Genomic DNA, 17,160 nt, shown 5'->3' with positions numbered 1-17,160 from the left:
GAAAGGTGCAAAGGTGGTGCATTATTGAAACAGCTTTCAGGTAGGTAGGCTGTGACCACTAGTGAGGAAATGGGAAGTGGATTAATGGCCACTTTAATGTGAAAAGTGAGTGAGGCAGGCAGAAAAGCAGCAGTAGAAAGAAACATGAAAAGGTGGCAACAAAATGATCACAGGAATAAAGAAAGGAAAAAGAGCCAAAAGAGAGTTTAATCTGAGAATGCCAAAAGGAAAAAAAAAAAGGTCGCAGAAAAATTAAAACAGCTGGTCGATTAAAATGTTCACAAGCAACTTTTGGGAAGTTCCTTGCTCTGTCAGCATGGCACCAATTAGCGGGGATGTGGCTTCGAAATATCAAAAATTGGCAAAAAAAGTGATATTTCTTAATTTTTTTATCGCTTGTATACCCCATTTTTTTATGCTCTCCTGAAGTTTCATTGCTGAGATTGATCAGGAAATACTCCAAAAAAATTGTTTCGTGAACAGTAGCGGCTGTCGGGGAAGCTTGAACGATGGGAGTTTTTCTCTTAAGGATTTCTACCTAGATACTCGCCTTGCGGAGCAAATTTGTTCACGAATGTTTTATATATTTTTTCTTCTTTTGTTTTGTTGCACTCCTAGGACCATAATGCAGGTCAAACCATTCTTTGTTCTTCAAATTTGTAAATTTGTATGACATTTCCTTCTCACTCTAGGTACGTCAACGGAGAGTGCATTGCAAAAATTCAAAGCCAAAATTTCTGCATTGCGAAAAAAGAATTCTAAGAATGTCTTGATTGGCAGCATACCAGCAGGGATGCAAAGATAGCTGAACCAACCTTCTGCCACATTTTCACAAGATTCTGAGGAAAAATATATACTAGAAAACAATTTCCTGGAAATGTAACAGGGAAACTGTGACAGTAGTCCTAAAGTTATTTCTAATACGCTAAAAAAATTTCATATAAATACTTCGAGTAATAAAAGAATTTTTGCTGAAAGCCATGTCCCCTCTTAAGTCTCGAGTGCGCTAGGACTATCCTGTCTCTCCACTATATTGTTTCATTCAAACAAAAATAGCACACACTACATCGGATGAATGGGAAAGCCCATGAACACAAGACTTAACGGGCACCATGCTGAAGCGGCAAAAAACCTCCCAAAAGCAATGTCAACACTTTAATCAACCTGGTCATAACTTTAATTTTGGCTGTTCATTCTCCAGCCAGGCTTCCAATCTGCTAGAGACAGAAAAGACATATGCATCCGTTATCCACACATTTACAGCATACAGACTACAAGGATTAACATTTCTAAAGGAGGTTTAAGATCTGAGGCATATTCCATCTCGGACGTGATCTGATCAACTCAAAGTCTCGCAACTAGCCAGAGCAGCATTTGATCACAATTATATTTTCTGCTCTACTTTGCACCTCCTGTTATTTTGGCAGTCTTATCCTTCCCCATTTTTTCTTTTCTCATTCTGTCACACACTTTCTGTTCTTTTATCATTTTGGCTCCACCTTTCTGTATATGGTTCTCCAACTGTTTTATCTTTCACATTCTTTTCAGGTGAACAATGCTATTCACTCCGCTTCCCACTTCATATCAGCAGTCACAGCCTCCCCACCCTCCTAGCATAGCACCTTGCCATCATCTCACTACGGTGTCTCCTCCCTAAAGCAAGGGGCCCTCCACCAATGAACATACCTGCCGTACAAAGACAAGACCTTTACTCGAAACATTGGCCAGTGGACTGATGCTTTCCTCCCACAACATGTTCAGGCTTGTGCTACCTCTCCCACACAGCAATGCACCCTCACTCAACTACTTTGCCAGGATAGCGACATAAAAGCACACAACAAAGCCATTATAAAAGCTTGGTTTACTATCACCCTCCTCACCAAAAAGCATAAATAACTAATGGACAATTTGTGGTATGCTCTTTCCCTTTAGTGAAACATGCAAATTGACATTTTTGCAAAGCTCTTGCCTGGACAAGTATAGGTAGTACCGGTATGAAAGGAAACAGCCAGTTCATACGAAAGAGCAAATTTTGTCATTTTTGGACATTGAAAATGCTGCATGGTCATTATTTGTCTGGAAAACTATTAAGAAAAAAAAGGTGAGTGTGCTTGCCACTAACACCTGTGAAGTAATTATTAGTTGAACGCTCATCGCTCGTTCCCTTTCATACTGCCGCTACCTGTACCACCAGTATTCGCATTTGTACAAATGATGAATTTGGGGGTTTACAATACCAGGACAAGGGCGACTAAAAGCCAAAACATGCCAGAACTAAGATGTTATGTATTTACAGCTAGTGAAAGTTAAAAACTATACTGGTAAAGAGTTAGAAAATGATTATCGCAGTCGGGGGATGAGTTCACTGGGTCTTATTGAAAAAAAGAAGAGGAGTCTAGAACCTATAGTGTGTACTTCATGGAAGTGCACAGAGTCCCCCAAGCGGCTAGAAATAAATACTTTACTTTAATCCATTAACACATGATGTACGCAATTGTGCACAAAGCGAAAGCACAGCTTTTTCTGAGGGTGGGCTTCACATAGGAGTGATTTCTTTGCTTCAGGTGAATTTTGCATCCTTATTGTTGCATATAAAGTGGTTTTAGAACGAAGCGTTTAAGTGCCCATTGCTGCATTAATCACCGTTGCCCCTCGGTATAACCGAGTGAACGAGGAGCACAGAGGAGGATGAAGGAGAGCAACACAGGGTGCAGCGAAGGATGAAAGATCGACAGCAAAGACAGCATGAAAAGGAAAGCGGAGGAGAAGGGTGCAGTGGTAGAGTGAAAGCAGGATGCAGCTGTGTATATCTGTCTGTGGTTCTAAATTGAGTGAAACAGCTTGATTTTGCTTGAAAATTTCAATGTTTTAGTGGGGCACAATAGGCTCACAGCCCAGCAAGAGGAACAGCATCCGATGGCTGTGCTATGGCCATGTTGTAAATGCTAGTTTTACAATTTTAAAGCACTGAAATGTAGCCCATGATTCCTTTTCCCTCCAGCTCTGTACACACTAGAATTCAATAAAGAGCAGTCCTCGCCACTCAGCACCACTTCCAGTTAAGGTTCAGCCAATTGACGCCATTTTGCCACCAAGCCAAAGTCGAAAGCTTTCCTATGCTGACCTAGACCGATTTGTCACTAAAATAAATGGCAAATGCTTCTGCACCAGTGAGGAAACGAGGTGGCCTTGAATACAGAAAACAATCACAACAAGCAGACATTGTTGTATGAGGAGTTTAACGCACAGAAGAGACACACGGGCTATGATGGATGTTGTGGTGGAGGGCTGCGGATTAATTTAGACCACCTCAAGTTCTTTAACATCATCATGCAGCGCATGGGCATTTTTACATTTTGCCTCCACTGAAATGCAGCCACTGCGGCTGGGTTCGATACCGTGAGATCAGGAGCCAAACGTCAGAGCCGCTAAGCCACCACGCCAGGTCACAAGCAGTCACTGAAGTGAAGCACAATCAAGACATGAACTAAGATACTACACAGTATGCCAGATGGCATTAGAATGCTGTAGGTTAGTACAGAAGTGGCAAATAAGAACTACAGTAATCCCTCGTTATAACGAATTCGCTTTACTCGAAATATCGTTTTATTCGAAATTTCTTCCGGTCCCGACCCAAACGCATGCATTTTAGGTCGCATTACTCGAAGCACACGGAGAGTTTGGCCCACTTAGAGCGAAGTGGCAAGCGGAGGCATCGCCGCCATGGCGGCGACCCTTTTGTGCATGCAGTGCCAAATTAATACAGCCGACGAATTAGTCTCAGGCAAAATTAGTCTCAGGCAAAATACATTGTATTTTTGACTTCCTCGCCCTTGTGGCGCAATTAAAGCTCGGCTGCTTTAGATTTTCCCGGGTGGCTGTTTATATCAAATTACAGCTTATAACGAATTTTTTCGCCATCCCGCTGACTTCGTTATAACGAGGGATTACTGTAGACAATATAGTTCAATGGTTTACTGAAAACAGATTATTGTTAAATTCCACTTAAACAAATTATTAAAGATGCACTAAAGAGGAATAAGAAATCGTCTTTTTACCGTGGGAACTCAATCTACACTATCCCAGCATCCTTAAAAACTTCTAAACGTTGTCCTGTGTGGCCGATTTTCCTGTTAAATCAAATTAAACGTCCTGGCTCCTGCCTTTTTTTTTAACTCACCTCCAAAAAGAGGAGGAGTCAGCCAATGCGTGGAGTTCCTTTTCAGCCGGTCATGTGGAGCCTTCGCTTCCACTTTTAATTAGTTTTTTAGGTTTTCGTGAATAAATAGTTTCAGTCGCAGACTACACAGCTGCAAATTAGGTCCATGGAAATAAAGATACGCGTGGACACTTTGGTTTTGCTGATCACTGCTTATCACTCCGCCGATGGCAGAGCGGCAAGCCACCAGGCGGCTGGCTGAAAGGCACTCCATGCGTTGGCTGGCTCCTCTTTTCGGAGGAGAGTTAAGAAAAAAAAAAAGCAGGAGCCGGGACGTGTAATTCGATTTAATAGGGAAATTGGCCACACAAGACAATGATTCAAAGTTTCTAACAATACCTGGAGCATTCAGGTCGAGTTACCGCAGTAAAAAAGACAAGTTCAGAATCCTCTTTAGTGCACCTTTAAGGGCATAATTACTGAAATTATGTCTTTGCCTCCTTATGAGATAAAAACAGATGAGCTGTAATTTTTAAAATAGACATTGACGAACTTGTTCAAGCTAAACCATGCTGGTAACTTGGTGTGAAGTTACGCTAGACTCATCCTTATAGTTCAAGAAACACATTACTAATATCTGTTAGAAAATTGGTCACACCTTAGTCCATCCACACTCTCACTCCTCCTCAACATGTTCATAACATCAGGACAGTAAGGCGGCTCCAATTCATACTTTCCTTCACAGATTGCTTTGCCCTCCAACTACTCAGCTCCTGAGGTATTCCTACCTCCTCCCACTCCTGCAGGAATGTCTGCATGGCTGGGCACACTGCCATTTTCAGTAACAAGGATGTTTAAGTGTTGGTATAAAAACTGTTGCCATGTTGGATTGACTGGACCAACAATGCCACTCCGTGTAGCTCTTCACTTAGCTCGGCGTCCACGAGCTGAACGCAACAGCCGATCAACTCGCACACTCCCGGCTGAACGAAGCAGAGGCACAAATAAGCTCTTAAAGTCATTCAAATATGGAATACAGTAGAACCTCGTTGATATGTTCCCGGTTCACACGCTCAAATTTGTGGGCAAAACATTCCCACCTAGTACGATATCCCAGTAAGTATATTCATAATTGTGTCAAATTCTGATCATATTGTGACGAAGAAGACGAAGCTGGCAGTGGCGCAGGACGGAGCAGTCGCTCTAGGCCAGCGGCCATTAAATCATCTCATTGCCATCGTTCATCGCGTCCCATTCTTCGGCTGGCTGCCACATAACATTTGGTGTCAGGTGCTGGGGAACCATCGGCATCCTGGTTCTGGATCTTCGGCGTCCTGCATCAGCCGCGAGTTCTTGGCCTGTGTAGCCCAGCAGTGCCCCAGCCTGTCAGACCCTATCAGACCTGAACAGACCTCGCCGTTGCTCCCCCGCCCCGTCCCCCGACCACCCGACATGACGAGCTAGAACTGACGCCATGGCCGACCCAATTACCGACCTACCGACCAGAGACACCGCTCACAAGTGAATACACTGTCCCCCTGCCCATGCTGTTCGGCGCGTCCAAGGGCTTAGGCCGTCGGCTCCTGGCGACCAGCGGCTCGGAAGCTACATGGAACATGACTCATTTGATCATCTCTTTCATCGTGGCAGCCAGCACTACACCACCTTGCCATCTCTGCTGTAGCGTCATCTGAAGCACATCACCATTTTGCACATCTCTGTCACTGATCGGGAAAATCGGTTGGTGGCCCCGGGTAGTGTGACAAAGAAGACGAAGCTGGCAGTGACATGGGACGGAGCACTCGCGCTAGGCCAGAGGCTATTAAATCATCTCATTGCCATCGTTCATCGCGTCCCATTCTTTGGATGGCCGCCACGTAACAATATGACATATTTAGCGGCCATATGAACGTGCACAAGCACAGCTGAGCCCACTTATAACGAACCTGACGGTCACGTGGATTGCGTTCATTGTATTCGAGGTTAGTAGTAAGTGGACTTTTCATTTTACAGCGAGAAATACAAAGTCTGACGAAACTAGCTTTTGTCTCCTAGGAACGTTCATTATACATGTTGGCTTCTTCGAAGGAGGCCGTATCATGGTGCTTTCTGAGCTCGGCACAGCAGTTATATGTATGTTTCTCGCCAAGGCAAAGCAACAAGCTGCTTTTAGAGCGCGATTTAACTAATCGCAGTCGAAGTGTTCACAGCAACCAATGGCAGGTCGGTTTCCACATCATCAGATTCTTTACATTTGGGGAGTCCTCATACTTCGCATACAAAGGTTCCGTCAGTGTAACACTTTGAAATGCTGGCATCATGAACCACACCACACCAAGCCATCCCAGGCGAAATCATGTCCGGCCATCTGTGCATCAACAGCGCATTGTTACAAATCTACATGTGTCAATCAAGCGGATGTTCAACAGTGTCTTCAGTTGTTTCTTGGCCCATAAACCATGCTTTACGGAAGCAATTTCTGATGCACTCTGCAGTCAGTCCCATCCACACTGCCTTAATCATTTCCACAGCGACGAACAAAGATATCTGAACCAGAGCGCGCAGCCACCTGGTGTATCAATTGCTATCAGCATGCGCTGTATGTAGTGTCAATGCTAGGACAACTTCAGCACATGTATGACGGCCATGTCCAGTGGCTGAATCTTGCAGCTTTCATTCGGTGTCACGTGAGAAGAGCATTGTCACCACAGTCAGCGAAGGCAACATAGGGTGCGTTGCAAAGTTGTCAAGCACGAGCAAGAGCTACTACTCTTTTTTTCCTTGTCATGGTTTAACTCAACATGAAACGACGAAAAAACCATGCATCGCCCTTATGAAACTTGTGCCTGGTCGCATGCTCCCCGAATAACAAAAAGTGGCGCATTATGCAGGTCTTTGTGTGCGGCCAGTAGTGTACAAAAGGGCACCTCCCAAAGCACAGTAGGATCTCGATCATACGAAGCTCTCGGGCACGAAAAATATTCGTATCATCCAAAACAAACAAAAATAGAATGCAGAGTTTATGCAAATCTATTTTTGACTGAACATCCAATTTTCTGCCCATTGTACACAATAGACTCTTGCCAAGGAATTTTGTTAATTTCATATCATCCCAAAATTCGTATAGATCGGGATCATAACATCCAAGATTCTACTGTACCACAGTTTGCTAGACTTGCCGATGACAAAGGGCAGCTGTCGGTCGCAGCCATTCATCCTTGTGCACAGAAGCACGTTACCGTGAAAGTCTGCGGTGCCTTCCACCAGAGCAGGTGTTGCCATTCAAGGCACTGGTTTTTAATGGTACCATTTGGTTAAACTGTGCGTTTTGTAGACAGTGTTTCGCCTTTCCTATGGCATTTTGAGGTCACCAATTTCAGAGATCAGGTATCAGGGGGTTTGAAGGCGCTTTTCAAACTCTGCTTTTACAAAATGTGCGGGTTTTTCGACGGGGGGCCGAATTTATGGCGCCGTTTTGTTTGTCCTAACCGAGTTACACCGCCACAGCTGCTCAGTGTATCTGAGACACAGTCCCATTGCCATAATTCATAGTGTAACAGTAGCGCTGCCGTCGTTAGTAATAAGTAACCGTTCATTATAACTGCGGCCGTTATAAGTAGGCTCAGCTGTATGACAGCAGGCTAGGCCTGGGGGCACACGACATCAGCAAAAGCCCAGTGGCAGTCAGCTGGCCAGGCAGCCTTTCCGTGTGAATGGGTGCTCTGTGAAGAAGCACTCAAAATCAACAATCCGCGAATAAATAAGAACAGGTCGAGCCTGCAGGCTCACGACAAGCACAGCAGCAGTTTGCTGCCAGAGTGGCTTCCAAAAACGTACCAACGAGGTTCTACTGTAATCTCCTTGGAAAAATAAAAGCCTCAAATCTATATTGGTGTAAAATTAAAAAAAGAAAAATATGACTACAAAGATCAATTCAGTTATTTCAAATGGGTTCAATTAACAGAGCCGTCAACTGCAGAGAGCAAAACGTGCACGCTGACATGCCTACAGAGACTGCAGTTTAGCCATAAAATGGATTGTGCTCAACTTACCATTCCAGCTCTGCCAGCGTGCACAGACAAAAACAGAGGCAAAGCTTTATAACACTGCTAGGCTGCATGCATTGTGTCTACATGTGTCCACTCACAACTTACACATAAGTGCAACAATTTAGCAATCTTACAAAACGTTGGGCTTCCTTCTACAAAAATGCGGTTAACCATGTGAACACACAGCACACCATTTAAGAACTTTTCAATGACTGAGCTGTACCAATAATTAAAATCATAGCACACTGAACAAATGTTTTTATCTAATCATGCGTGCTATGCCAGCACCAGGAGGGGGCAGAAATGTCATATGCAATGCTTTGCCTGGTGATATTGTTATTCAAACAAATGTTTATAATTGTGAATGCTCAATTGATTTTGTACTACAGGTGCCTAACTTGATAAAAGAAGTGCCAAAAACACTAATGTTATCTTGTATTCCCTCCCTGTAATTGACCGTCAAGTGAGGGTTAACAGTATCAATAAACAAATACTATTATGTGTGTTTCAGTACAGTCTGTTCCTCAAGCATATTAAGACTAGCATAAACAAAAGCGATTTGAAATCTGAACGGTCTTCAGGTTACTCACCTTGACACTAAAACACAAGGATGGAAACAGGAGAGAACCAACCTGCCCAGTTTCTAAAGGTAACACGAGCTGGTGGCAGCATAAACAATTTACACAATCTTCATTATCACAGAGCACATTATCTTTTCGCTTATTATGAGGACAAACCGACCACCTCACCCTGTCGGCAGAGGCTCTTTTATTTTTATTCTTTTTCATTCCTCACCATAATTTACATATGTTACATGCAATGCTCTGCTGACTAGGCAACCATCGCTTCTCCTCGCAAAGGTGGCATGCTGAAAACAGCCAATGCTCTATAAGTTGATTAGCAGTACCATGCACCTGGCAAGAAAAGGTGATGAACCAGATTTTAACTTTAGCTCTGGAATGGCCTTCTCTGCCAAGAGAAATTTACTGACAGCAAGATTAGCTCAAGAAGCATGCTCTTCCACCCGCCTGTCACCTTCTGCACACATACACGACTACATCAAGTTATTGCATTGATGTCATTTTTGATACCGTGTTTCACTTGCACTGCTCACACTAGGGGCACAAAATTCAGCTGCAAACTCTTCCGATACATCTGAATCTTCAATGCAATCAAGCTCTTGTACAAAATTTTTCTTCCAGCAACAGAAACACCTGATGTTGCTGCTCTATTGCTTTACTGCGTCACTCAGACAAGAAGGCAAAATATGCAAGTGAAAACCAAGTGTGACACAGTACTACTACACTCACAGCTGCTCTGCTCAAAGCATGGTGTTCTAGAGCAGTTTTGTAACAGGGAGCAACAGCACGGACGGCATAGGAAGCATCATTATGACATTACAAACTGTTCATCCCATTTTGCTGAAAACCAAACCATACACTGAAGAAAAAAAAACTTACCACATTATCTGAGAAGGAAGTCTCATACTGGTTATCAATCATACGTGCCGCTAAGGCTGGATTGGCTTCTTCGGAAGAGAGGGAGACTGCAGTGGACTGCCAAGCACGCCTCCTTTTCACCCAAGCAACCACCAGCATCAGCAGGAATGCAGACAGTAGTACAGCCACTGGAATCACTATTATCTTTACATCAGCTGTGAATGAGAAACGAGAGCTTCATCAGCAGATCAGTAGCGAAAAATGACTCCAAAACAATTTCTGGCCTCTATATTTCCACACTGCCACACCTTTTAACATGCCAGACTGCATTTTTCAAACAGAATTTACAAATTTGTGCATTACACAATTCCAAAAATACATACATGCAAGTCCACATGCATTTCCTCTCAAGGCCCAAACTAGGGACAAAAAGTGCAATAAAATTAATTCTTTAAAGAGGTCGTAAGCTAAACTGCCAAGAATATCAATTCTGTAGTGCAATCAGCTGAATGAATAATTTTGCATTTAGTGCTACAGCGGTTGGATTCGTGACATCAAGAGTGGCTTTGTGAATTTGTGCACAATGAATAGGCCAGCCACTAAGGCAGCTGCTCCAAGCCACAAAGTGCCGTATTTTATCATGCTCGGGGTGCCGTTATTTTTCAGACAATTTACAGAGGCACAGCCAATCAACTTGCTCTTCACAAAAACTCAGAATAGGAGGTGCAGAAAAATAAGGCAAGGTAACATGGGTACATGATTATGCATTCTGTCTATTGACAAAGCCTCTTTTGGTATCATATGGATTTTGATATCTGACATGGCAGGATATCAAATAAGAAATCTGCATTCTGAAAACCTTGAACAATAACAATTACTACATACAGATAGATGGCTTATAGTTGGGGCCCTTCACTTTCGGGTAAAACATGATTTTACCCAATTATTGCACTCCGAATGGTATTTTATTTATTTACAGGAAACAGGAGTGGCTTACAGATATATAAAACAACAAAAAAAGCGTGACAAACAACAGTATAAAACACACCAGCACATCTGGTACACCAAAAAGGAAACTTGTCACACCACCTCAGTGATATGAGCATGAAATCAAACTGTCACTCAAGGAACACACACACACACGAAACACACAGGAGACACGAATTTCCACTCTCTCTATGCTTGATTCCAGCATCTCCAAGGATAGAAGAGAATAAGCAGGCAGACTATTCCAATCTGTAACTGGTGTTAGGGAAAAAGTATTTGTACAAGTCAGTCTTTGTAAAGTACAGAGATAAGGAGAGTGCACGGGAGTGGCGAGACTGTCTGGTAGTAAGACAGTGCACGTAAGGGCTAGGATCAAGCGAGAGTTTGTGATTAAATAGGAGAAATAAAAATATTAGCCGCAGGAACTTTCGTCCTGACTGGAGAGCGTAATTACCATTTTCTGTCATTAGTTCGGATACCAAATCGACGCGACTGCACCTGGAATAGATCACTGCCCATCTGAATTTTCTCAAGAGCCTTTATGTTACACATTGTACGGGTGTCCCCCACAATTAAAACATTTTCCAGCTTAGGCCTTATAAGTATTGTACATGCTAGAAGTTTAACAGCTTGCGGAAGGTGCAAGAGGAGATGTTATTAATATTGGTGTTCCAGCTGAGGCGACTATTTAATGTGACTACAAGATATTTGTGTTCTTGAACTTCAGTTAAGCGACAGTCCTGGATAGAGTAAGAATATTGAAATGGATTTTTTTTCCAGGTTATGCGAAGTAAGACAGATTTATCTGTGTTAAGCAGCTTGCCCCACTCCTGGCACAATTCCAGAATATTATTCAGTTCAATATTAAGCATGTGTTGGTCTTCCGATTGTCTAATTTCATTAAAGATTACAATCATCAGCAAAGACAATTTTCTAAAAATTCAGTTAAAAACAATTTCTACCTGGGAATGTGTCTTCTTGACAACACAGGTTTTTTAATGCGAAAGCATTTCTTGCCTCATGGATGGCGTGACCACGAGATGTGTACACAGGATGATAAGAACGATTTTAAGTAACAATAGCCAGATAATTAACAGGTAATGATAAATAAATAAAACAATAGCAGGTAATTAATTAATAAAAATAGTGAGAGAAATCATTGTTATTGAAAGTAATAGTAATAGTGGCATCATCAACCAGTCATGTCATGGAACCCAACTAGTCACGTGATAGGAACATGTCTAAACAAGAAGTGTTGTCGACAAGTTGACGACGCATCACAAAAGACAAAAACACACACAAAAAAACATCTCTAGAAAAGAAGCTGTGTCGCTCTCTGTCAGTTCGTTCTTGGGTGCTGACGTGTGGTACTCTAAATGTTTTCGCATTTCCGCATGCAAGGAGACTTAAGTGTACCCCTTGAATTTTTTTTGCTGCACATAAAGCTGATGACGCAACACAAAAATATGAAGATACCTTGTGCTTATCCCAGCGGGGTGTCTTCAGACAACTAGTGAAATCTAAACCTCTAAACGTTAAACCTCTAAACCTCAATGTTTCTTTGCTGCCACTTAAAATTGCACACACACAAACTACCTAACAAGAAAAACAGCATACGGCATAAGGATAGCCATTAAGGTACGCAATTAATTTACACACGCTCATTCCACTCTACTACGTTTTCATCCATAGCCAACTATTGTATTTCTTCTTTGGGAACCGCCTACACAACACACATATCACCACTACAACACATACTGAATCAAGCCATACGCATTATTGCGCTCAATAACTATTTATGCAGTGTTGCACCCTTACTGCAGGCTCATAACATCCTAGGAGTCTCATTCATGGTTCATTATTCCCTTGGCATTCTCATCATTAAGTTCACGAAAGGGTCACTTCCCATTCCAATAATTAACAGTATCCAGTTCCTTCGACGAAGTTTCACTCACTTCTCATGCCAAAACGATTTCTTACTATCGAAGCCTAGAACTAGGGTAAATTCACAGTAAATTGCTCTGCCCCATTTTTGCGGAATTCACTGCCATTTAGTACAAAGTAATCATCTAACATTCAGGCTTTCAAATGTAGTTTTCGTATTCATACTTTTCTTCAATCACGATAAACAAGTTTTTTCCTTGACACAGCATACGGAGCACACTTGAATTGTTTTCCTTCATTTATGCATTTATATATTATTTACCCAAATTATGTTTCGTATATAATTATGTCATCTTGTATTTTTGCTTGTTTTAAAAATTAGTTCATGTAATCAGTTTCAGTTTTATCTGCTGCTGTTTGTATGTAATCATTTTTTGCACATTTGTAACAGGAGGTCCCCTATGCAGCTGTTGGCTTTGGGACCTCCTGGTGTATTTATCAAGTATGTGTACGCAGTGATTGATCATTTATAATAAACTGAGTCTGATTCTGATAAACGCTTGTTATTCATGATGCACTTTACCTAGGAATAAGGTCAAAAAGTGAGAAGTAAGAGACCAAAACACAGGTACAAACCAGACACCTTACTGCCATCATTATTAAGCACAACCCACACTAGTGACGTTCTACTCTAGAGCTACTGTTAATTCTGCAATAAAACAAAACAAGAACAGAATGCAGCACATCCCATATCTACCTCCACTTTATGGTTTATGGGGGTTTAATGTCCCAAAGCAACTCAGGCTATGAGGGCCACTGTAGTGAAGGGCTCCGGAAATTTCGACCACCTGGGGTTCTTTAACGTGCACTGACATCGCACAGTTGTGAGGTGCACACCAAATCATCGTGGATTTGTGAATGCGGTGCGTCTACAGTGGTGCGTCGGACACAGGAGCGCTGCGCGTGCCAGCCCAGCGCTGCACGTGTGCGCGTGCAAAGGGTGTGTGCGAGGCGACGGTGACAAAGAGCGTGGCGAGCACGAGGAGTGGAGAGCTGACGTGTCAGAAAACCGAGGTGTGAAGGAATACAGTGCAGCGGAGGTCGTGTCATTCAAGCGTGAGGGTGGCAGCCATCGGACGTTGGGTCCATGCTGCCGTGGACCTCCCTTGGATCACCGACGCAAGCCTTCTGCGTTCTTTGAAAGTGTGGAGATGGTAGTAGTGTCTCCCTGTGTTCCTCTCCGCTCCTATTACCACCTGGCTCCCTTCCGCCGCTTCCTTCGACGCATCGCCAGGACCCGCGCTCGCCCTGTCTGCAAGGCATCCCAGCTTCACCTGGGACGCTCAGTACCTGGTGAACTCTTTCCTTTTATTCTGTAGTGTTGTACGCTTGTTGAGTGTGTGTTTTTCTTGTTGGCGTGTGCATTTCTTATTGGCCCCCTTTCCTTTAAATTATAAATACGGCTTCGTTTTATTTTGTTTGATCTCTTTGTTCTCTTGTTCGAACCTGCACGCGATAGCATTCCCCTTCGGAAAGTAGGGGACGCGCTACCAATTCGCTACAACAGTACACGGGCCTCTAGGATTTCGCCTCCATCGAAATTCCACCGCCGCAGCCGGGATCGAACCCGCGTCGTCGTCCACTTCATGGCCTGCACAGCAGTCATATTCCCCAACTTGAAAGGCCATGGAAAGTGCGGTGTATTACGTACGCAGCTGAATATCACATAAGATGATGTGCAATGCTTTGTATATTTAAATTTTTTTGTAATCAACTTCTGACAAAGTGCAGTTGCTTATTTTTGTGTTGCTTGAACTCTTTTTGCATAACCACGAAATTTAACCAATAAATTTTCTAAAAGTTGTGCACACACAACTCTGGAGTTTTTTTAGTTTGGGAGTAGAACCATTTGATGTACTACAATGTGTAGTGCATTTAGCACTTATTGAAAAAAATAATTTATTTTAAAACACTCCAAATCGGTCATTTTTTTTTTTTGCAGTAGCAAAAGAGTGAAAAGGGCCACTGCAATGTTATATGTTTTCGCTATGTAAAAATAAAGGTAGGCAGGTCCTGCACAGATGCGGAAGTGCTGCGTAGGAGATTAGTATTGTACGTAATGAATGTAATAAATGTAATAAGTCAGGAAAAAAATCTCGTTTTGTACACAGTATTTTAGTGCAAATTGTAACTCGCATGACGATTACAAAATGATGAGCAAAAAATATGGCATTTTATGTCAAACAGAAAGATGCGCAGTCATAGTAATTTATATTTTCCGGCAAAAAATGACCTAGAGAAACCCAAATTATGGGGCTCTTTTTTCTGAATAACTCTTCTTGTACCCAAATTTGAGGTAAAAAAATATTGCCCGGTTTTGGCATACCTGGTTCTTCGTCAGAGAACGGCGGATTGTAGATGTATGCTGCATAGAACTGGCACCGTGGACCAGTAAAATTGCTAGTGCACCTGGGAAGAATCCAGAAACAATGAGCATTTGCCTGCCTATGATATCCTGAACTACGAACAGCAAGAACGACTACAGAAGCGACAAGCAAACTTCACAAGTGCCTGTATTACAAACTGACAGTTGCGGCATAAAAAAACCAACTGAATACGCCTCCCCTATAAGTAAAAGCACAATACACTGAATCTGAAACCAAAAATTGGTAACCTGAGATTCGTAAAATGTGCTGCACTTTCTAGAAACCATTCCAATGCCCTGCATCTACACTTGAACTAGATTCACACTAGAACATTCAGGCGTGATACACTTAACATGTCCATTCCATACATCTGTGTAACTAATGCAACTGCTTCAAGTAAAACATTGTGAATTACTGGCAAGTGGGTCCGCCAGGGCTGTCGTCAACGGCTAAACAGGTTCCACCATTGAAGCAGAAACCACGGCACGACATTATTGGGTTGAGGTTGGAGCCATAAGCATTGCTCGATTCATTGAGATCTGGAAAAAAAATGAAAGGAAAACTTTATGAGACTCCTTAAGGCTGGCAGGTAAGGAAAGTGGACAACAGAAAAAGCTAAATAGTAGACGTGTTTTGAATGTCATCATAGGCGCACAAAGATCTCTTGACAAGGGGGGGGGGGGGTCCACGTTCATCGTAGCACCTCTTCAAGTCTTGAGTAGCAGGGAACAACAGGGGACAAAATCTGCGCCCCCTCTCACGCAGACGGAGGAGGCCACTGTCCCCTGAGCATGACTGTGAATGACATACAAAAATACAAATGTATATATATTTATCAGATGCTTACATGACAGCATGTGCCTGTTGTAAAGTTGCAGGTGAGACATGTTTGGACCGAGGTACCGACTCCATGTTGAGATCTGAGGATGCCTGTTCCTTACCAGCATTACTAAAGAACCACCCGAATAGGTGCTGGAATAAAGAAAAAAAAAGACAAAAGAAGTTGCAAGCTCAAACGTAATATGTAAAGATAAAAAGCAATGCATTAACTGTGCACTTGCAAACTAAAATGCAATATTTTATCAATGCTTTTTCCAGAGAGGTTTTCCAGACACGTGAATGCAATAGTGATTTCACCAAAAAGGACAGCACTACTTCCACCAGGCATGCACACAGCAATAGCCTGGATGCAAGTGTTGGTCCAAGGACAAAGCAGCGGTGATTACATCTCAGTTCATTTCATGCTTCACGTGACCCATTATACGGACCTTTGACATTATAGCCATTGCTCTGCTGTTGAAACCAAAACTGAAACAAATGAGAGAAGATTGGTTTGGTTTTACGGGGCTTATGTCCTAATGCAACTCAGCCTATGAGGGATGCCGTAGTAGAGGGCTCTGGATAATTTCGACCACCTGGGGTTCTTTAATGTGCACTGACATCACACAGTACACGAGACTCTAGCATTTCGCCTCCATCGAAATGAGACCGCGTCGGCTGGGACTGAGCCCATGTCTTTCAGGTCCGCAGCCAAGCACCATAACCACTGAGCCACCGCTGTAGCAGGTAAAAGAAGAAACTGGACTATAAAGTACACAGTAGCTGTATGCGAATACCATGTGGTAACCCATGTATACTAATGTCTTAAGCATCACTACAAAGAATAAAACATGCAACCAAAAATTTTGTCTATATACTCCTTTAACTTCCACCAAGCATGCACACGACAATACCTGGATGAAAATTTTGGTGCCTTTGCTTAATTTAAGTGTACAAAAATTGCTACTACTAGTAATTTTTGTACATGCGTACTAATACATGCGTGCTAGTAACAATTGATACTAGCAGGCGTTAAGCGGAGTCTCCCTCCCAATCTCTTCGACAGGGTTCCAACTATCTCAAACTGTCTGCGTGTACCGCTTCGCCAAGGTTGCAGGGAGAGGAGGACCAGAGCCATGAGCTTGGAGAGCTGTCTTTTTCTTTGCTGAGCTCGCCGCAAATGCCCAGTGTTAACCACGGAGGCCTTACAAGTATGTACACTCATGAGAAATACAAGAGGAGAAAAGCTTTTTGCACAAAACTGCAAGTTTTCTGGTTATTTCTCTCCTAATTAAATTTTAAATGACTTTTGGATATTATACTCGAATAGGAAAGCGAGCCAAAGAACAAGAAACTGCTTGTAGCACATAATTATAGAGGGATCAATGAATGCTCGA

At 42.7% G+C, this 17,160-nt stretch overlaps 1 protein-coding gene across 1 annotated transcript in view; it reads right to left on the bottom strand.

Moving 5' to 3' along the window:
* The window catches only part of LOC144113588 (low-density lipoprotein receptor-related protein 2-like), a 53,642-nt gene that overhangs the window by 1,971 nt on the left and 34,511 nt on the right, over positions 1–17,160 (bottom strand). The window contains exons 17-20 of the mRNA XM_077646753.1: positions 15,792–15,916; positions 15,360–15,483; positions 14,905–14,987; positions 9,669–9,862 (exon numbers count right to left, since the gene is read on the bottom strand). Coding sequence (XP_077502879.1) covers positions 9,669–9,862; positions 14,905–14,987; positions 15,360–15,483; positions 15,792–15,916 — 526 coding nt within the window. The remainder of the gene's footprint in view (positions 1–9,668; positions 9,863–14,904; positions 14,988–15,359; positions 15,484–15,791; positions 15,917–17,160) is intronic.

This window comes from Amblyomma americanum, chromosome 1 (genome assembly GCF_052857255.1).
Source record: "Amblyomma americanum isolate KBUSLIRL-KWMA chromosome 1, ASM5285725v1, whole genome shotgun sequence".
Taxonomy (NCBI): domain Eukaryota; kingdom Metazoa; phylum Arthropoda; class Arachnida; order Ixodida; family Ixodidae; genus Amblyomma; species Amblyomma americanum.
Note: the sequence above shows the minus strand (reverse complement) of the source record. Positions and strands in the feature narration are given on the sequence as shown.